At 52.4% G+C, this 19,782-nt stretch overlaps 8 protein-coding genes across 8 annotated transcripts; 4 read left to right on the top strand and 4 right to left on the bottom strand.

Annotated features, from left to right (window-relative positions):
• Positions 1 to 604: 604 nt before the first annotated feature.
• On the top strand, positions 605 to 1,186 carry JN550_010021 (uncharacterized protein; the record flags this gene model as incomplete). Its single annotated transcript, XM_049308229.1, has 1 exon — positions 605 to 1,186. One exon carries the CDS (start codon positions 605 to 607, stop codon positions 1,184 to 1,186), a length of 582 nt encoding a protein of 193 aa, XP_049167949.1.
• Positions 1,187 to 1,476: 290 nt separating this feature from the next.
• On the bottom strand, positions 1,477 to 2,676 carry JN550_010020 (uncharacterized protein; the record flags this gene model as incomplete). Its single annotated transcript, XM_049308228.1, has 2 exons — positions 1,477 to 2,485; positions 2,534 to 2,676. The coding sequence occupies 2 exons, from the start codon at positions 2,674 to 2,676 to the stop codon at positions 1,477 to 1,479; spliced, it is 1,152 nt and encodes a 383-aa protein (XP_049167948.1).
• A 382-nt stretch (positions 2,677 to 3,058) lies between these two features.
• On the top strand, positions 3,059 to 6,203 carry JN550_010019 (uncharacterized protein; the record flags this gene model as incomplete). Its single annotated transcript, XM_049308227.1, has 5 exons — positions 3,059 to 3,427; positions 3,483 to 4,165; positions 4,225 to 5,208; positions 5,595 to 5,723; positions 5,780 to 6,203. The coding sequence occupies 5 exons, from the start codon at positions 3,059 to 3,061 to the stop codon at positions 6,201 to 6,203; spliced, it is 2,589 nt and encodes an 862-aa protein (XP_049167947.1).
• A 395-nt stretch (positions 6,204 to 6,598) lies between these two features.
• JN550_010018 (uncharacterized protein) lies at positions 6,599 to 7,707 on the bottom strand (the record flags this gene model as incomplete). The annotated part of the gene is made up of 5 exons (XM_049308226.1): positions 6,599 to 6,920; positions 7,026 to 7,413; positions 7,500 to 7,552; positions 7,606 to 7,612; positions 7,677 to 7,707. The coding sequence occupies 5 exons, from the start codon at positions 7,705 to 7,707 to the stop codon at positions 6,599 to 6,601; spliced, it is 801 nt and encodes a 266-aa protein (XP_049167946.1).
• A 1,078-nt stretch (positions 7,708 to 8,785) lies between these two features.
• Positions 8,786 to 10,632, top strand: JN550_010017 (uncharacterized protein; the record flags this gene model as incomplete). The annotated part of the gene is made up of 2 exons (XM_049308224.1): positions 8,786 to 8,891; positions 8,948 to 10,632. 2 exons carry the CDS (start codon positions 8,786 to 8,788, stop codon positions 10,630 to 10,632), a joined length of 1,791 nt encoding a protein of 596 aa, XP_049167945.1.
• Positions 10,633 to 13,557: 2,925 nt separating this feature from the next.
• Positions 13,558 to 14,863, bottom strand: JN550_010016 (uncharacterized protein; the record flags this gene model as incomplete). The annotated part of the gene is made up of 4 exons (XM_049308223.1): positions 13,558 to 13,713; positions 13,798 to 13,977; positions 14,064 to 14,708; positions 14,759 to 14,863. The coding sequence occupies 4 exons, from the start codon at positions 14,861 to 14,863 to the stop codon at positions 13,558 to 13,560; spliced, it is 1,086 nt and encodes a 361-aa protein (XP_049167944.1).
• Positions 14,864 to 16,517: 1,654 nt separating this feature from the next.
• On the top strand, positions 16,518 to 17,307 carry JN550_010015 (uncharacterized protein; the record flags this gene model as incomplete). The annotated part of the gene is made up of 3 exons (XM_049308222.1): positions 16,518 to 16,741; positions 16,795 to 16,841; positions 17,078 to 17,307. 3 exons carry the CDS (start codon positions 16,518 to 16,520, stop codon positions 17,305 to 17,307), a joined length of 501 nt encoding a protein of 166 aa, XP_049167943.1.
• Positions 17,308 to 18,319: 1,012 nt separating this feature from the next.
• Positions 18,320 to 18,892, bottom strand: JN550_010014 (uncharacterized protein; the record flags this gene model as incomplete). Its single annotated transcript, XM_049308221.1, has 1 exon — positions 18,320 to 18,892. The coding sequence occupies one exon, from the start codon at positions 18,890 to 18,892 to the stop codon at positions 18,320 to 18,322; it is 573 nt and encodes a 190-aa protein (XP_049167942.1).
• Positions 18,893 to 19,782: the final 890 nt, after the last annotated feature.

Raw genomic sequence — 19,782 nt, 5'->3', positions numbered from 1 at the left:
AAGGTTCAGCTAGGTTCCAATCATAGCGTAGTCGAAGCTTGATCCTATACTTGTGCTTGAAGAAAAAGATTTACCACGAAGCTTAATATCTATACTCTAATACTTTTAAGACGAAACGAAAACCAGTTGGCAGAGGGTATTACAAAGGCACTCAAGAGTATGGCTGTATATGTGAGCACACGTGTATTCTCACGCAATACTCTCGACGCTCTGGTGATACAACACTCGGTCCGCCGCCGGTTGGAACGGAAATTTCAAGCGGGGCCCATTCATACGTACAGCAGGTTCAGCTGAACCCTTTTTCACACAAGCGCAGGGGATGGGAGACGGGGCCCCGACTCCACTCTGCCGATCTTCTCAAGGCGAAGTGGGGCTTTACGAACCATTTCTCTGACCGAGTCACTCAATCGGGAAATCTTAAGCGTATAAGCTGAGACGGCAGTGCAATCAGTGCACCAAAATCGCTCTTCAACCCTCGGGTTCCCAACCTGCATATATGTGCACACTGTCGCAGCAAACATCACATTCATATTCAACGTCTTCTCACCATAAACGCAATACACTTCCTGCGAGTCGTCATTGCTTTCAAACTATAATCAGCAACATGCCCTCAGGCAAGAAACCCAAGGTTGGCGGAGTCTTCGGTCGCATAGTTCTTTTCGCCAACCTGGTTGTGATTATGGCTTACGGCGCCGTCACGCCACAAGAGATGTCCAAAGTCACGGCCATCTGCGTAACGATTGGCATCGGTGGCCTTGCTATGGCCGTCCAAACCTACGTCACGGTAGCCGTCTTTACCTGCCTCCCTTACAACATATGGGCAGTGATTGGGCTCGACGGATTATGCGCAGCCGGGTGGGCTGCTGCAATCGCCGTGCTGTCGTATTGGGACCGTAACGTGGTCTATATGCCAGGCAACGGCGATCCTCAGGCGTGGTTCAAATGCGCCAACGCCAAGTACTGGGATACTGTTCTGACGAGCGATGGTTTCGGGCAATGGATCAATATCGTGTGGTGCCAGGTGAAAGTGAACGGACAATACCGGCTGGTTGGCAACGGTGCAGCACGGCAACAGCTTCATGTGTTGATCGGGCTCTCCACCGTCTCTCTTTTCTTCACCGGATTGCTCCTGTTATGGATGGTGAAGAGAGGATCACATCTTGGCTTAATAAAACCGCGTCATTGAGCGTTAGACGTCACAAGTAACATCAAGCGAATTCTTTTGGTATATAGGAGTAAGGCTGCACAGCAATGTGTCAGCTCAACATGTGTACGCGAGGTTCAGAGAGATGATATCACTTTGATTATGCTTCCAAAGGCTTTACGGTCAGTAACATATGCAACAACTGCAAGTCACCAGAGACAGGCTGTTTTATCAGCTTGTTTCATCAAACTTGATGAATTCTAACGTATTGGATTAGGTATCGGATTAGAGGGAACTTTCGACTGCACCGTCATGAAGCAGCCCCGAAGCGTTCACGAAGGAAATGGGAAATCTCTCAATGCGTGAGAGCTCGTATGCGACTGTGGTCGATCTTCAGCTCCTGAAACCTGCTTGCCAACGAGCACATTGGACCTGAGCAAATCCTGAGTCTCGTCGATCCTGCAAACATACTTGACCGCACTGGCTTCTCCATTCTTCAGCTTCTGTAGCGCTGTCAAGACACCGCTCAAACCACCGGGCATGACCTCATACGGATGGCCTCTCAATCTGCCGTCCTCCAGGAGCCGTCCCAAGTAGCGGGACCAGAGATATCCAAAGTCCTTGTCTGTGGAGTGCACTGTCGGAACGGCACTGTTGATGCCTTTGACGCCGTCTGGATATGCGTAATTGTCTCTATCTCGGGCAAACAGCTTTGGTGGCAGAACTGTGCTCACAACTCCGCCGTCGGGGTCAATGAGACGAAGGGTAGTTTCTAGTGACCCATTCTCGCTAATGGCATCGAAGACATAGGGCATCTTGGTAGCCAGTCCTTCCTTGGCAAGGATCGCCTCTATGGCGAAGACAACTCCATCTTCGCCTTGACGGTAATCAACGACGTGGTCAGCCAAGCTATTGGCAAATTCAGTCGCTCGGCCAGCGATGCCAATGATGGGACCGAGGCCGGAGAGCCTTGCAAGTTTGGCAGCAAATGCCCCGACTGCTGATGAGATGCCGTATATCAGTAAAGGGACCTTGTTTCTCTGCACGGTATTCCCATCGCCGCCTTCATATGGCGGCGGGAGCCTCATGTCGGCATAGAGGGCAACGGCAGCAGTAAGCGCGGCAGTCGGGACGGTAGCAGCCTCCTCAAAAGACAGCTTCTCCGGAATGTGGAAGATCGTCCAGTCGGGGGCGACGGCATATTCTGCGAAAGTGCCATGTTGCTTTCCAGACTCATGATACGCAGCAACGCGGTCGCCCGGGTTGAATTCATAGACGTCTGCGCCCACGGAGTGAACGAATCCGGCCATATCGTCGCCGCTGTTGTGGGCCCAGTTCTTCCTGAAAGTCGTGTTAGCATTGTCATCCTGTGGGACTTGGATGACTTACCATAAGGGGTATTTCCAATCTTTTGGGTTTGTGCCGGCGACGACTACTCTAATGACGACCTCCCGATTTCCAGGGGTGGTAATAGGGGTATCGATGATATTAATTGCCTCAATCGAAGGTTCGATGATTGCTTGTTTAGGCATTTTCAGTGAATAATTAAATTGAAACGGTAAATTGTCTACGATGTTGCATTCCGCTCATTGATGAGAATCGTAGGAGATCCACGTATTATTATACTGTTGATTTAAGCCACCAGAGCGGGTCGGTGCGCGGACGTCCGCTGCCAACTGATCACCATCCATGGACTGAGTAGCCGTTCAAAAGGTCGGCTTACTAATTCTAACTCGTGATCGGAGTCAAGTCGACTTATATGCGTATCCTCTAGTTAATAGCTATCCTTACGTTACTTGTGAGTACTAGTGCTGATTTTTCTGCTCGGACCTCCGCGGAACGTCATAGTAACTCTCCACGGAGCATATAGTGTCATCCTCTTCATTAGGCACCATCACCAGTAAGTGATCAATTATGCAGAAGCGAAGAACTCGCCCCGACCCGGTATCATGTGAATCTTGCCGCTCGAAAAAGCTCAAGTGTAATCGAGTCCAGCCATGCTCGAACTGCGCAACTCGGGACCTCACTTGCAGCTTCCGCGCGCCATTACAGAAACGTGCCCAGCAAAGTTCGGCACCATCAAACAACATAGATATCCTTTCGAAGCGTATTGATCGTCTTGAGGCTCTCATTCTTTCGGGAAACACCTCGAACACCACACCCAAGACGAGTCGTTCGGCGCCTGAGCCCGTTATTGCTGAGGCCACTGCCTCCGGACTAGATCAGGGCCCAGATCAGGACTTACAGGCCCTTGAAAACATCGGGACTGGGGACATATCTGCAGTGAGTTACACGCTGACGCACAAATAAAGTTGTCAGAAATCTGAAAGTACTCAAGTTCCTCACGTTGTCGAAGGACCCGGCTTTCATGATTAGCGGCATCCACGATATCCTCGAGACACAAGGCCGGGCGGAAACCCCCGATCCTGCCTCCGAAGTTATTGCTTTTAGCGATAGGCCTGTCGCTTTCCCTCCTTTCAGAAGTGCTTCCTTGTTATTCGACAACTACGAGACCAATGTGGATCATGTCTGCCGCATACTGCACAACCCGACGGTCCAGTCCCGCATGCAGACCTTCTACCTGAACATCAGCCAGCAGGAGCCCGTCGCACCAGCAGAGGCTGCTCTGTTCTTGTCTATCCTGGCGCTCAGTTCTTTCTTTTACCCTCCTTCGCCGAGCTCCGAGACATCAATCACAGAGCGCGATGCTGTGGGCCTGTCGAGGTATTGGAGCACCTGTGCCTTGGAGGTGTTGCATCAATCACAGCAAAGGACCCTCTCGTGGACCCTGGAGCATGTACAAACGTACATCCTACTCTCGTTCGTCACTTACCATCTGGATGGGTTCTCAGCCAAGGGGCGCTATATGTCGACAGCCGCTATTTCAGGGGCTCGGGAACTCCGTCTCCATCGGCTAGATACTGAGGCTGGATCGATTGATGAAAGCCGGCTAAGCCCTCGAGACAAGATAGATCGCGAGGTCAAGAGACGAGTGTTCTGGCACTTGACTGCGACAGATTGGTGAGACAGTATATACTCAGCATAGTATCGTTGACGGCCTGCTTACACAGACGCACCAGGTTACATGCGACGATTTCAGGTCCACAAGAAGGGATGTACTTCATACAGCTGAATCAAGTGAGCGTTCGGCTTCCTCTGGATTGCAACGATAACGAGATTTCTTTGGGTCAGTCTCCAGAAGCAATTGGAGTGACCCGGCCGACCAGCATGACCTTTTACTTGGCGAGAGTTCGACTAGCCCATATCTGCCGCCAGATGGCCGACACGATACCCCTGGAGACGTCCGCACTCATGCGTATACCTTATGACCACATCTTGGTTCTGGACCAGAAGCTCGAGGACTTCCTCTGCGACCTCCCGTTCTACCTCCGACTCGACAACGAAAGCCGCGCGAGGAGCCGGGTCCTCGAGACCGTGTTCCCCAAGATCCCGATCATGCGGTACTGCATCGCCGCAGCGGCCCACAGCCGGCGCTGCCGACTGCACCACAGATTCCTGCTCCGACTCTCGTCCGACCCGCGGTACGGGTATTCGCGGCGGGCATGTCTGGCGTCGGCGCGCGCCGTCGTGCAGTGCTACCACGACGCCGGGGGCGGCCCTGACGCACCCTCGCCGACCACTGCCACGGCGCGCATGGCCATGGCCGTACATTACACGCACCTGGCGCTCGTGATCATGGTGATGGATCTGTGCTTCAATAAGACCGAAGCGGACCACGGGCAGAGACGGGCTGAAGTCAAGGAGGCTTTGGGTATGCTAGAGGCTGCAAGGCACGTCTCCCCTCTGGTCGAACGTTCTCTGAACGCGCTGCACGAGGTCTTGCAGAAACACGGGATTGAGCTTGACAAAGCGGAGACATCGTTGGGCCACGATGTGAGTGACTTCAACAGGCCGCACGCATCGGCTGAATCACAACATGATTTTTTTTCGTCCATTGCAGTATCTGGACAAGGCGCAGCGGATCCGGGTCTGGGGATCGGTCCTTCCTTTGACGACTTGTGGCAGTTTGCGGAACAGCCCGACATAGGTCTTGATACAAGTTCGTGGGATACCCTTTTCTCGTCGCTCGACTCAAGACCATTTTGAAATTATAGACGCATTGTAAAACGATGGGAAATGGCTGGAATTTAAAGACCCGGTCCAAAACCGGTGTTTCACACAGTAGTAGCACATGGGTCAAATAAGTAGAGCTTTAATACATTTACCTCAAGGGCAAAATCAATTAGAGGCATCCAAATTCCCCTGCCTTCCTTAGACAACGAGATGCCTGAAAACCCGATCACCGTTGCCAGTTAACACAGCATCAAACTTCCACGGGCCGGCGACCCACCCTACCGGTAGCCGGGCCCAGGGGAACATTGACAGGGATCCCCAATAGTTTTAGCACGCTTCGCCCCGCGTTCTCGTAATCGCCCAGTGCCAAATTTAGGGGGGCGCCGACATCGAAATTCGGCGAACGACCATCCCACCGCCCAGATCGCAACTCGTCTGGATCGACGGCCTTGAACTCTCACGAGCTACCTCTTCCCGCCGCGGCGCAGTACTCAGACACAATGTGGTAAGTGAGGCGTCTTTCCCTCCCTGGGGTCCTGTTCATCATCCCTGCTCTCCAAGCATCGCTGGGGTGGGCAACCGAACCCGAACTGACCCGTCGTCGTCCGCCCGCAGCAAGCACGTCCTGAACGCGCAGGTCAGCATCCGGTCGCCGTGCTGCCGCAAGTGGTTCGACTGCGCCGAGTGCCACCACGAGAACGAGACGCACGCGCTGCGGCCGACGCTGGAGATGACGTTCGCGTGCAAGAAGTGCCGCAAGTGCTTCCGCAAGGAGGTCGAGCAGTTCGAGGAGGCCGACGAGTACTGCCCGCACTGCGACAACCACTTCGTGCTCGAGGCCGTCGTGCCCAAGCCCGCCCTGCGCGTCGAGGGCGAGGACGCCCGCGTCGACAACCGCATGCTCAAGGACGACCGCGCCCGCGAGCACCGCGACGAGCTGCGCACCGTCTTTGATATCGACAAGGACGCCGACCGCCTGGGTTGATACGGGCGAGGGGTGGCAAGGGGCTGGCAAGGGGGCAGGCGAGAACATGAAAAACTTGGCGATATCGCACAAGCTGCGGGGGAGATATAAATATAAGCTGGAAAGGTCCAGCGGATGCATGGGCGGGGGAGCATGATACCATTTAGACTTCACTTCAGGAGAGGAGCAAGGCACGAGGGGAAACTGAAAACCACATCGAGACATCAGAAAAAAACGCCATCTCTGCAATGATATAGTGTACAGTTTCCGTGATCATGACGGGGTCACTCTATGGCTGGGTCATCACATTCATGGGAGCAGGGAGCAGGGAGCAGGCAGCAGGCAGCAGGCGCGCCATCCTTTCCGTCCCGCCGTCCCGCTCTCCCGCACGTCTTCAACACGCTCTGCCGTCTGGTCTATGCGTCATCCGAGCTTCTCGTCAGGATGGCGGCGCTGCCGGTCCCCGGCGTCCGGCCCGTCTTCTTCTTGGCGGCCTCCTCCTGCTTCTCCTGCTCGATGTTCTTGACGTAGCCCTCGATGTCCTCCTCGGGCAGCATCTCGATGGTCTTGCCGGGCGCCATGATGGCGATCTCGATGTTCTTGGCGCCCGTCTGGACGACCTCGAGCAGCGACTTGACGGCCAGCCGGATGGTGGCCTCGCGGTCCATGTCCTCCTTGTAGTTGCGCTCCAGGAACTCGCGGACGGTCTTGCTAGATCGGCCGATGGCGTTTGCCTTCCTGTTGGGGGGGCAAACACAGAGTTTAGTAAACGATCAATATACACTCATGCTGACGTGTGAATGGTAGAGGAAGGAGGCAAGTAGGTCTCGGTCTGGTTCTTACCATGCGCTGTAGATGCCGCTGGGCTCGGTCTGGTAGAGGCGCGGGGTCTTTGTGTTCTTGTCGAAGCCGACGATCATGGTGCTGATGCCGAAGGGGCGGACACCACCGCTCTGGGTGTAGCGCTGCTGGACGCCGGCGACGTACTTGGTGATGTACTCGATGGAGACGGGGTCCTCGACCGTCAGGCGATGCGACTGGGCCTCGAGGCGGGCCTTGTCGACCAGGATGCGGGCGTCGGCGTTGAGCCCGGCAAAGGCCAGGCATACGTGTGTGTCGACGAGGCAGATCTTGGACGGCGTGATGCGCGTGTCCTGCAGCTTCATGGCCGAGCGCTTCTCGCAGCCCAGCACCACGATGTCGCTCCCCTTGACGCCGACGGCGCAGGTACCTGGAGGTGCGGGTGTCAGATGTCATGGAATGCACCGCGGAAGCAGGCGCAGCGGGAAGGCTGGGGCTGGGGCACCACGGGCGTACCTCTCTTTACGGCTTCGCCGGCATATTCGACTTGGAAGACGTGTCCATCGGGACTGCAGCTTGTTAGAAGGGGTCGCGGGCCGGGAGGGAGAGGGTCGATGCGAACCTGAAGACTGGGGAAGACGCATGTTAGCTCAGCTGGCCAGCAGACGACGGAGCACGGCATGGCACACTTACCTGAGAGCGCTCTGTCGTAGCCAGACGCCATGTTGAATGTGAGAAGCCGGAGGAGCTGGGGCGGTCAACGAAGGTATTCGGCTTCCAGGGAGGGAGGGAAGGGCCGGAGGATCTGCGCGGTGGTGATGTGGACTGGCGGGCGGCGTGGTCAGTGAGGATGGATTGATTGCTGGATTGATTGCTGGATGGACTGGGCTGAATGGACTGATTGATGTCAACTCTCCCAAACGCAAGGCTGCCAGAAGTTACGAAGCTCCGGGTCCCCTTGTCGAACGGCCGGCCCTGGCGCCAAACAACAGCTGGGAGCTCCCCCTTCCCCCCCAAAGCTCAAGGCAGCCCACCGCAACGCGCCGCCCGTCAGCCTGGCCCCGGTGGCCAGAGCGCTAAAACGTCACAACACCGGCACCAGCACCAACTAAGCCACCTCTCCATCTGCACCGCCACACGTCCTCCCACTAGTTTCAACTTCATCTCACGGCTTCTTTGACCGGGCCAGACTTGCTGTGACTTGCGGCGCTACTTGATATGGGAAGTCATCTCAAAGCATCCTGATGGCAATGCCATGTGCCACGTGTTTTGTTCTCGAGACCACGCAACCCTCCAGTCCATACATCGTCCGACATGGCTCTGATCTCCAACGGGATCTGTGTTGGTCTATGACAACATCATGTGGAAAACCCTCCCTTTGTCCAAAGCCATCGCATATACACCGGCGTGACACATGCCTACGGCTTTACGGGAATCTCGAGTCATGCCGGTATAGCCATACAATTTGCTACGTCGCCATCTCGTCCACATGATGGTGTCATCCCAAGGAACGGGACGCCGTAGACCTTGAATGCCTTGTCCAGAAACAGGTACGACCCAGCCAAACATGATGTTTATGTGCATGCCGTAGAGGATAGTGTTCCCATGTTACCAGGCGTATAAATATCAGCTCATGTATCACTCGGCCTGGTATCTATGGTGCTCCATGTCAGGCACTACCTAGACTGCGAGTGGAATGTGGCACGACAAACACCAACAATCCAGATTTACAAAGCCTTCTCGACCTGACAGCCATTTTATGTTCTACCATATTGCTGAAACAGGGACGGGATTCAAACGCCATGGTAAATCTCTCAGATCTTTCAATGGAGCTCTTCCGCGCCACCATAGAAGCGACGGTGAAGGAGCTCGGCTTGCGACGCTCCATGAGGCTCCGCAAGGTCAGCAGTAAGCTCTGAGCATCACGAATCCGATCTGGTCATGCGACTCATCAGTTGCCCTAGGATTGTTCAACGATGAAGTTCTGCGCGCCTTTGAAACACTCTTCGTTTTCCACAGCAACACCCGGTTCCGTTTTCGTCTAGATTACAGAGCGCTAAACACTTACCAATTCGGTGCTGCACTGATCCCTTTCACGGCCCGATTCTTGTCTCGCCGCCCGCATACTAACCCAGCCGGGTTCTGGAAGGTTTTCAGCGCCGACCCTGTAGCTGAGCACTATCCTCCCTCTCGGGTGACGGAGCCTTGGGAACTCAACATCTCGACCTTTCTGAACCAGCTCCTGGACCACCTACGTGTACCGGAGAACGGCCGATACGATGCCCTGGTGATATTGTGCGAGTACCTGGACAGCTCTCTTGCTGTCCTTGATGGTATCAGTAGTTGCAACTTTTCGTCGCCCGGCATCATTTCGGGAGTGCTCCGTGGTTTCAGACCTTTGATCAACAAGGACCTCGAGGCAAGCATTATCCCAGTGGCCATCTTACTAAAACGGGAAGACATATACGAACCCCTCCTTGAGTCCGCAGCGCGAAAAGACGCTCGTTACTGGGGTCACATGTTTGAAACCCCGGTTCATGCCGCAGTCATGTCTTTGCAGCACAATTTGACAACGCGTCTCCTGCGTATGTTCAGTGCCAACCTTGAGAGTCCTAAGCATAATCATCTCATCATTCCAATAGAGCGCGCCATAGAAACCGGAGACTTGGAAATGGTAAACATTGTCCTGGGCAAGGGGACCCATACACACCGTCGTGGTGCCCCCGAATACTCAGCTGATCCGTTTCAACTTCGCCGGGGCTTGATGAAATCTGCAAGGCTAGGCCATGTCGCCGTTACAAACCGTCTACTGGAGTACCTGCAAGTTACGCCTTTGAGGAGATTTGGATCACTCCTGGCAAGCGCAATGGACTGCGCCACCATTCATGGACACGTCAGCACAATGGAGCTTCTTGCACAGTACGGGGCGAGAATCACCAAACCCTACGGGGGACGTGGTGCCGATCCCACACCCCTAGATCTGGCGTGCTGGACTGGGAATGAAGATACTGTGAGATGGGCTCTTTCCAATGCAGGGGAGTTGTCCGCAAAGATGGTAAAGGATGCCATTTTCGCGGCTGTCTTGGGCAATCAAGTCTTAGCTCTTCACTTGATCATGACAGCCGAACCAGATCTGACCATGTTCGAATGGTCCGACTGGTTCGACATCGTGTACCAAGGGATCCAGGCGCGCCGCTATGCTGCCCTTCGCTACCTGCTTGACGAAGCCAAAGTTCTCGACGGGCCGCCTAGATTCAGAGGAGAAACAGTGGAGACCGGCGCATTGCTCAAGCTCTGCGCCATGGACGGCCATGTCGAGATTTTCCGAGCTCTGCTACGCGCCGGCTTCTCGCCGAATGCCCCGTCGCTCGAATCAGACGAGCCCACGGGCTTCTGGACGCCCATGATGTGGGCGCACACATCTAGCGAGCCCGGATCGCGGCAGATCGAGGACATACTTGAGCGGCTCGGCATCGAGAGGGCGGACATGACTGTGGATCCTTGGAAGTATTGGCTAGAAGTGGGATACTACCCCCAACCGGCGACGCGAATGTACTCGAAGATGCCGGCATGGAAACGAGTCAGCACGTGTAAGCCTTCAGTGCGCACTGACGAGTCTATTCTTGTCAATGTGTCATCATCTAAGTAGATTTCGGTCTCCTAACACTAAGGAACCTATGCGCCCGTTCGTGTAGGGGAGTAACGCGATTCACCAATCAAAAGCTGAATCATTGGACAAATTGGGGATGAGTAGGGGCGGGCCGCCGTAATAATCGATACAACAGTGTTTGCACGAGTATGGCGATAAGATAAATGAGGGGGGTGCCATCACGGCCATGGCACATCCTATCCCCCAAGGAAGGAGAGAAAGATTGAGCGATCGGTTTGTAGGACATGGAGATGACAGCGACTTTATTTTCAATCCATCAGCAGCGTAGATTGAAATCTGTTCCAGTTGATATAGACTGTGCGGAGCAACCGAACGGCTTAATTAATGCAATTTGAGGATGAACCACCCTACGCCACCATCACTATGAGAAGTAGTAATCTCGGCGACTCAGGGGCAAATGACAGTGTCGGATACAAGAAGGTCTTGGCCTCGGGTCAAACCTGGGGGCCGCAAGTAGCGGGAAGACAGCAGACCTTGTCCCCTGCCAGGCTTCCGGTAAATTGCTCATAGATCGAACACCACACTAGATTATACACTGTTCTGTAGGAAGAATCAATGTCGCGTCACAATTATCCTAGGTACTAGGTTGGTAACGGCCATCCTTCACGTCATGCAGGTTTCCCCCTTAGGATCAACGGTCTATAAGGTCAGAGGCCCATGTAGCGAACAAAAGCTGGATGTTCGTTTTCGCGATGAATACTTGCATACTTATAGTTTGAAATCAGTTCTACCTCACGCGTACTCTCTTATTCATTGCCAATGAATCAGGCAGCCATGGGACATGTCCGCCAAAGAGATCTGAATCAAGTTTTAGACCAGCTAGGCTGAGCTATATTGATGCCTTATCCAGCCTTCACGGATGACGGCTCTCAGATAGTTGAACCCACGAAGAGCTTCTTATATCAAGTCTTTGACAGGGCGCTCAGGCACGACCAGTCACTGAATTCAGCAGTAAAAAGGTCAGGTGTCGATGATAACTGAACCGGACAGTCTGGTCCCATGAGGAGACCATAGCTACCCTGTCTATTTGCAATTATGTCATAAAGTAAGACAACTACTCTAGAATCTTTACACACTGATTTAGCGCAAGGTTGACACATGATAGCGGGTAGGAAAGTTTGGTCGTTGGAGCAGGAAGAACCTGCAAACTCTTCACATGCATTGGCAATAAAGGTAAACAAACAACACTAGACATTTGCGTTTGCACCATCAATAGATGACTTTCCCCCCGCACTTGAAATCGTCATAACTTATGTCGTTGGTGGATATGATATCTACGGACGTCTTCCCATGGGATCAATGGGACATTGAGCACATCCCATGTATAACAAGTGCACAAATATGTGTCGGCCCGAATGAGTCAGCCGAGACAGCATGCCGATCGCATCCAGTTTCATGTTCATGGTGGCAGCGATCCAGCAGTATTTGACAGCCAAAGAAGCCGAATCCATTATTGACCAATTTAGTTCGGATTTCTGGCTCCCCAATCGTCAAGTTCTGTGGGAAAGCGTCAATCACGATGACGTTGAGCGTTGGGCAAAGCATCATGGGATGCAAACACTCACGATCGCTTTGGGCCCTCTGATGGATAAAGCAGATCCCAGGTGTCTGAAGACTAACATGAGCAACAAGCGTGTGAGCAATTTTATGAAGGGTGCCGGTGCGATCTTTACCTGGTTCATCACATTTGGAAATGAGGTTACGATACTTTCTCGTCCGCCACCTAACAGGTTTCACCCATTACATCGCACCAATTTTCAACAAAACGAGCTACCAATTCTGAGGCGAGGAATAGAAAATGGTTCTCTGGATGTTTATATGGTTCATCCGGACGTTGTAAAAGCCAAAGACGAATTGTATCAGCTATGGCCTAAGAACGAAACTCAGACTTGGTTCAAGAAATACGGGCAGGAGTCCTACACCCCTCGACCTTGGCGAAATCTCTCTATGAAGCGGCATCATGTAGATGTGGCTCAGATCTCCATTGACACTCGGAGTGGCGTCACCTCCGCGAGGCTTCAGATGCACCAGGTGAGTACATCATGGTTGAGTAATGCTTCGTTGGCCGAATTATGCAAACTGAACTCTTGAACTCACTGACAATGTAAAACTATAAAGAAGATGCCTACAGAAGCTGGAAGAATGCTACAGGTGAAAATTGTAGACCACAAGGGATTGCAATTTGTTCTTGACTACGACACTCAGCCTCAAACGTACCGAAATAGCGAGAAAAGTGCGAATAGCAGCATCAAGTTATCACGATCGACTCAGGTAAAGGGAATGCAATTGACGAGTGCAGGCCAGAAAACATTGCTGCCTGCGACAACATCCGTACCGAAAATGGGTGTAGGCCAGAATACCTCCACCCGTGGTGTTCAGTCAAATGTAAAACCTCATATAGAAAAGCCACTGGATGGAACAAAAATGGCAAAGAGGATGAAATCTGGCAATGGAAACCAAGAGAAAGAGGTACAAGTAACCACGTCTCCAAAAACAACCAATGGACAGTCACCAACCGAGGCTGAAGAGAGAAAAAGGCTAATACGTAAAAAGAAAGGGAAAAGAAAAAGGAAAAGAAAGATCTGATTTGACTGATGAAGGGTATGTTGCATGGTTCTTGCCAGCATCAGATCACGACTTCAAGACGTCTCAATCTCAGCATCTGCTCGATAAGCTCAGGACAGGCTCCTGTAGATACGCCAGCCAAGTTGTAAGGCTTGAACAGATACGCATCGACAGCAGTGACATCATGTGTGCTTCTTGTTTTTCGCTGAGCTAAATCTGTTGAGATCGTCCACAGCTTGTAACGTCGTGCAATCGCGAATAAATTGCCCGAAAGGTACATCATACTTTTGGCCCGCTCTCGCGCGCTCAAGAATAATCGCAATGTCTGGCCCACCAAGACTAGGCGCCCTTCGTACCATCCGGTCGCGCCATGGCGACAGAGAGATTGATGATCAACTGGCGCCAGAGACGCATATGCGCGGCACATGCAGGTCGCTTCAAATTCAGAACACAATCTATAGTCAAAGGCACCCATGCTCGGGATTCTTGGCGCACCTAGATGTAAGGCACAGTCCCTAGCATGGCTGGGCCTAGCTGGTGGTCTGACTGTAGCTTAGCGAAGTGTTCTAATATGCATACTCTGAAGCTCAAATCCTTGCCGCCGGGGCCAATATTTCGTGTCCGAGGCATAACGTCGCGCCAAGAGTGCTGCGCCGCCATAGATCCATACTCCATGATGTGATACTCACAGTAACTCTCTTGGCTCGCCCACGGCCCGACCTGAATTCGGGGAGACCGCCGCTCATTAGTCTGGAAAACCTGCAAATTTTTCAAACATATTGCTATGGCAGAGTCTAGACTAGGCATCGTCTAGGACCCCCTTGTACATCATTCCGTGGGTCTACCTCTTCCGGGTACTCCTCCTCCAAGGCCTTCCTCACGGCTACTAAGCAGTCCCCCTTCCGGTATCGGGCCACATCAGGCCAACCGTGTTCCCGATAAACCCCGGCAAGCATAGGCATCAGGCCCGCATACTCAGGCGGGCGGAGTGTGTCGATGGTAAGCACCGTTCGGGGGCTCGTCGGGATCCAGTCCATCCGGCGGAATCGGTCCTTGAAAAGCGCGAAGAAATCATCGATGGCCCAGGCTGGGCAGTCGCACCGCCAATCCCATTCGCCCTCGGGCGCATAGTCGCATGGGTCATCCAAGACTGGTTCCCGGGTAGGGTCGAGTTTGACCGAGTCCGGGCACTCATCCCAACATATGACGCCGAGCTCCGTGTCGAGAAGTAACAACGGGTTATCCCGCCCGCCGTACGTAAGTCCGACACAATGGGGAGGCAGCTCTTCCATCATGTGACGCTCTGAGCAAAGTCTAGCCTCGGCGGCCTCGCGGCCTTCGGCCATGGCTGTGAAGACATGCTGCCAATCCGCAAAGAGGCAGTCAGCAGCGCCTTCGGCATCGTTCGTCCAGTCATTGGGTTGGAGAAGGTAAGGTAGGTGGGCGAGCAGCGATATCACACCATCCGTTTTGCCAAAGCTCTCGAGATGCTGGGGTCCGCATGAATGATGGACGGCCAGCCCCCTTGGGGTGGTTCGACGACTTGGCATTCCGGCAAGTACATCTTGGTCAGGAACTTGTAATAGTCGCGGACCGTGGCAACGCAGGCGTCGCGCGAGTAAGTGATGTCGTCCAACTCAGGCATCTTGGGTCTGTAGCGTAATGTGTGGCTAGGAAGATGAGAAACAAACGTCCAGTGCTGGGTGGTGTCACCTTCTGCTTTTGTGCAGGGATGGGGCCCTGACTAACCCCTTTAAAAATTTATAGTATTCATATCCGACTTGGCAGGACCGGCCCGGACCGGATCCCTGCACTATATACCCGCTCCAGCATCTGAACTTGAACCCCGGCGGGCATTGCGTCTTGGCTGCTGAACTAGCTCCTTTGCCAATCCGCAGTCTTAACCAAAGCGGGTTCGTAAACCCGTCGATAGGTAGGCGTATCGTGAGAGGAGCAATGTATCCGACCAGCGGATTGTTGTGCCGCAATAAAGAACCAACGACTTTCTGCACCAGGAAGCCCTTAGATACCAATATCATCCTTCGCAACTTTGTTTCGCTCAACTCTATCTGCATAATTCTTTTTTTTTTTTTTTTTTTTTTTTTTTTTTTTTTGCCATTTACTCAGAAATTCACACCTCGGGCAACATGAAGACATCGACACTCTTCAATAGACTTCACGTCCTCGCGGGTGCTGCTGGCGGTGCGGCCATGCATATAACCCATATGCCGCAGAGGACTGAGATACCTCGAGCTGAGCCGACCAGCGAGGTCTCGCCCGACCCCTGGCAATGCGTCACAGAGAATATCACCCAGTACTGAACTGGAGTGGTGCTCCTGGGCCATATTCCCCAAGTAACACAACCTCAGTCAACGCAGTCCTCCTCGTCGGTGTCGACGAATCGAACGTACATTGTTCGTGTAACTAAAATAGACGTATAAATCGACGATCGCCAAAGCGAATAGTCGTAAAAATGAAGGCAAAAAGTGCGATAGTGTATTAAAATCTACCAAAAAGAGGGAAATTAAATAAGTAAAACGCGAAAAGCACAGCCACAATTTCGCAAGCCACAATTCTATACCACGTCTCACCAGCCCGAGCTCAGTACTTTGACGTGCCCAAGCCTACCAGCGCCCTCCTGGACGCCCTCGTCTCCTACGGCGACGAGCTCATCTCAACTTGCGTGGCCACAGCAACGGGCCTTGATGTGCTGGACGCGTGTCGGCTTCGGCGCCGACTTCAACTGGCGCCACTCCAGCGACCAATGGTGTTATGGGCCGAGCGCAGAGCGCTGAGACTCTGATCCTGGCGGGTATGGGGCTGGCTTTGGCCCTCAACCGCGCATGGTAGCCATACGGACTGAATAAACTGAGAATGAACCCAGTGTCTTAGTCGTGGGGGCTAGGGGAGCTGAAGTTGCGCTTGGGACACAGCACTCGGATTAATACACAATAAAGGAAACTCTGTACAGCGTTTTGTTTTCTCCCCTTATATACAATAATCAGATTTTCGTCAATTCTTGTTGCGGAAAAGCATTAGGAGACATTGGCTGAAAATCATGATCGGTAGCGTATTCAGATTTCTCCCTTTGCGAGGTTCACGGTTGCAGTCCCCAGAACTGGCAGTGGACAAGCGCCGCAATCGATGTTCAGCCGGATAGCAACCTTGTCCTGGTTGGTGGCCAGACGCAAACCGTGCCATGCGCGGCTTAGCAGACTCGACTATACAAAGCTGATACAGGGTGCATCTGACAATCTACCACAAGTCAGTGACTACTGCGGATCACCACCAATTTCAAAATGCCCGTCTTCGGTTTGAATTCCCTCCTACTTATAGCCAGCAGCTTCCAAGCGGCACTCGGTGCTGTCATTGGTCATGTAGCTCGGGATGGATCGTCACCGAGCCTCGAGTCTGACCCGAACCCTACCAGCTACTGTACCTGGTGGGTAGACCTGGGCTCGGCCAAGTCCTGTCCCGATCTTCTGTCGGAGAACTTCATGACCTGGAAACGTTCCGGAGATGGGTAAGAAGCCACAGCCTAACCAAAGCTTTGATCCGCACTGACGTCGATACAAGAACCCAGCCATCACTACTAGCTGCGACAATCTGCAGCTTGGGTACTCGTACTGTGTCGACCACTACGTCCACGGCCATGATCCGGCCGTCGACCACCACCACAGCCCCGCCCACGGCCACGACGACCAAGCCGTCCAACGGCATCACCACGCCGCTGCCCACGCAGTCCAATCTGGTGGACAACTACAATTCCTTCTACTTCGTCAAGTCCGGCAACAGCCAGCCGCCATCGCCAGCGCCCACGGCATCATCCAGGCGCAGTTACAGACATAGAATCCCACAGCCGGCGCGTCTTGCACCGGACTCTGGGCCGATGCGTACGCCTGCGTCCCTGTCATTGGCGTCGACATGGCACCTACGGCGACTGCCACGCAACCCGGCAACGGCATTGCCACGCCCGCGCCGACCCAGCCAGGCATGATTTCCAACTCCAACAAGTTCCATTTTGTTGAGAGCAGCCAGTCCTGCTCCGGGCTTTGGATCAACACTTACGCCTGTGTCGCCGTGTTATAAGGAGCAAGCAGCAACTAGAAGCTCTTGATTAGATAATAATACATATTGGGAGCGCGGATTAGAGCCTGCCAAGAATTGGACGGGATCCTAGAATACGTAAAAGTCATTGTTGGATCATCGAGTGATCCAGCGCCAGGCCGACACGCCAAGCACACTGTCCAGTCCATCTTAACAAAGGCCCTTTTCTGCCTCGCAGATGCCAGGTCCTTAAATTCCTAGAAGCTGAATTTCTAGAAGCTAACTTCCTCTTCTTCTTATACATGCGATGGGATGGCGTATTAATTCTCGGGGCATTTATTATAATAATATACGACATCGAAACTTTTAATATTAATTAATTATATTGATTATAACTTTTAAACCGGTATATATCACGCTAACCAGGATCAGGCGTACCGTTCAGGTCTTATAGGACCTCTGGTGACGGATCTTGAGCATTACTACCTAGCCTTACAGTCCTTCTGATACGTTTTGGTAAGGGGGTATACACATAGATAGCTCCGCCAGCTGTCTATGGAACATCAGCTGGTGACAGCTGGTTTGTAGATAAGGAGATAAGCTAGTTGTGTGGTAACCCACCTTGGTAGGTGCCACGGATACTTGCATTCTCCATCTTTAATACATCACACATCGCACCCCATAAGGATCGCATCACCTTCCCTAAGGAAAGAGGGAGGACAAGACTCAGTCTTGTATTCTTACGAGCCTATAAAGGAATACATCTATCGTACCTGATCTTCAACCCCATTGTGACAATTCTGAGTCTTCCTTATAAAAGGTTACCTACGATTAGCGATGAATCCCTTTATTAATCATGCCCGACTTCTAGGCCGCCGGTATCAGACCCGATCAACGGATATGGAGGATGATGAAGATATCCCCTCACCAAGGCCTTTACGATCTTATAAGGAACCCCGATCGAGGTATAATTTACGGAATTTTATTTAAATTTTAAAAATTATAATATTAAAAAGATTCACTTAACCGCTATACTCGATACCATTGAAGTAGTTTAAGGCTCTTGGTACCCTTCTAGGATATAACTGGGAAGAAAGGGTATCAACACATCCCTCTTGCCGATGTCTACTCCGTTGGACCGCAGCAGTGAGTAAACCATATAGAGGTGGAAGTAAGTATTCGGCAGTCCATTAGCCAGCATGCAGTCGATTGCTGGGACTTCCATGAAGGATGACGCGCCGGCATCTTCCGGGCCGACGATCAGGCTGAGCTTAGTTTTGTCGGCCTTGGCCTCGACCTCGACAAGGTCTACCGCCTTGAGGATTTCCAGCGTCATTTTGACCCTTGCTATCAGCTCCGACCAGACCTTCTCCTGCTCGCCCCACATGGTGCGTTTCTCGTTCCAAGTCACGAGTTGCTTGCCCGTCAGGCGCTCGACGAGATTGATAGGCGCCACCGTGACGATTCGGGCCTGGGCCCCGAGCGGCAGCATGTCCGGTGTAAGGCGCAGGTCCAGGAAACTATCGACATCGGGGTGGGGTGATGCCGCATCTAGGATGCGAAGGAGGACGGCCAGGATCTTGGAGAAAGTTCCAATGGTGGTCTCATGGAACGTGACGGGAGCCATGATGCAAACGTGCGTTTGTGACACCACAAAAGACAAAAGGTGGTGGCAGTTTGTAATAATGAGAATCCGATTCTAGGTGTGTCAATGATAAGCAATACTGAGTTTCATTGGCATGATTTTGTACTTGCTGTACCACGGCAGCGCTAGACCAATTCGCGGACTGGGGTTCCCCCGAGATTTATCAGCGACTTTATTTTAAGTTCCGCTGCGCTCAGAGCTGACAAACAGTGCACGTTTCTGTCTCTCAAAAATGAGTTCAAGGTCGAATATCAAGTCCGATTTAGTCACTGATATTCTCTCTGCTGTATTTGAGCACTAACACTGGAAAATGAAATGCTAATCGTGGACTCTGGTTTCCCACATCGGGCCTTGTTAGCAGTGGATAATCCAAGATTACTGAGTTGACCAATTGATTAGTGATGTACTTAACCTCTGAACCAAGTCATGCCCTTCAATTCGTTTGGCCAAGTAAAGTGGGGGCCCTCAGGCGGTGCTTCCTACAGCCGAAGCGACCCTCAGTACATGGACCGACTGAATGTTCCTACTTTTATTACGGGAAACATGAAGTAATCCATATATGAGCCCAGTTTTTGGTTATTCCATGATCGTGATAAGAAGCTTGGAACTATTACCATATCCCTATGCATATAGTCATCTCTCCCTCAACTCTTTCAACCGTCGCAACTCTGTTTCAAAGTTCAAGTTGCTGGAATAGTGGACCAGCCACTGTATTTACTACGTATATATCTACACTCACAAGTGTAATCTGATAAAAGTCTTCTCGCCTTCACCGTAAAGCAAAGGCATATTGACGTCGAAAAGTCCAAGGAGACAGTAAGCAATATCCTCGATCCTCGTACTTACTCTATGAGAGGCCCAGGACATGCGCT

The sequence above is a fragment of the Neoarthrinium moseri genome, assembly GCF_022829205.1.
Source record: "Neoarthrinium moseri strain CBS 164.80 chromosome Unknown scaffold49_Wmoseri_CBS_16480, whole genome shotgun sequence".
Taxonomy (NCBI): domain Eukaryota; kingdom Fungi; phylum Ascomycota; class Sordariomycetes; order Amphisphaeriales; family Apiosporaceae; genus Neoarthrinium; species Neoarthrinium moseri.
The sequence above is the reverse complement of the archived record's forward strand: the minus strand, read 5'-3'. Positions and strand labels throughout refer to the sequence as shown.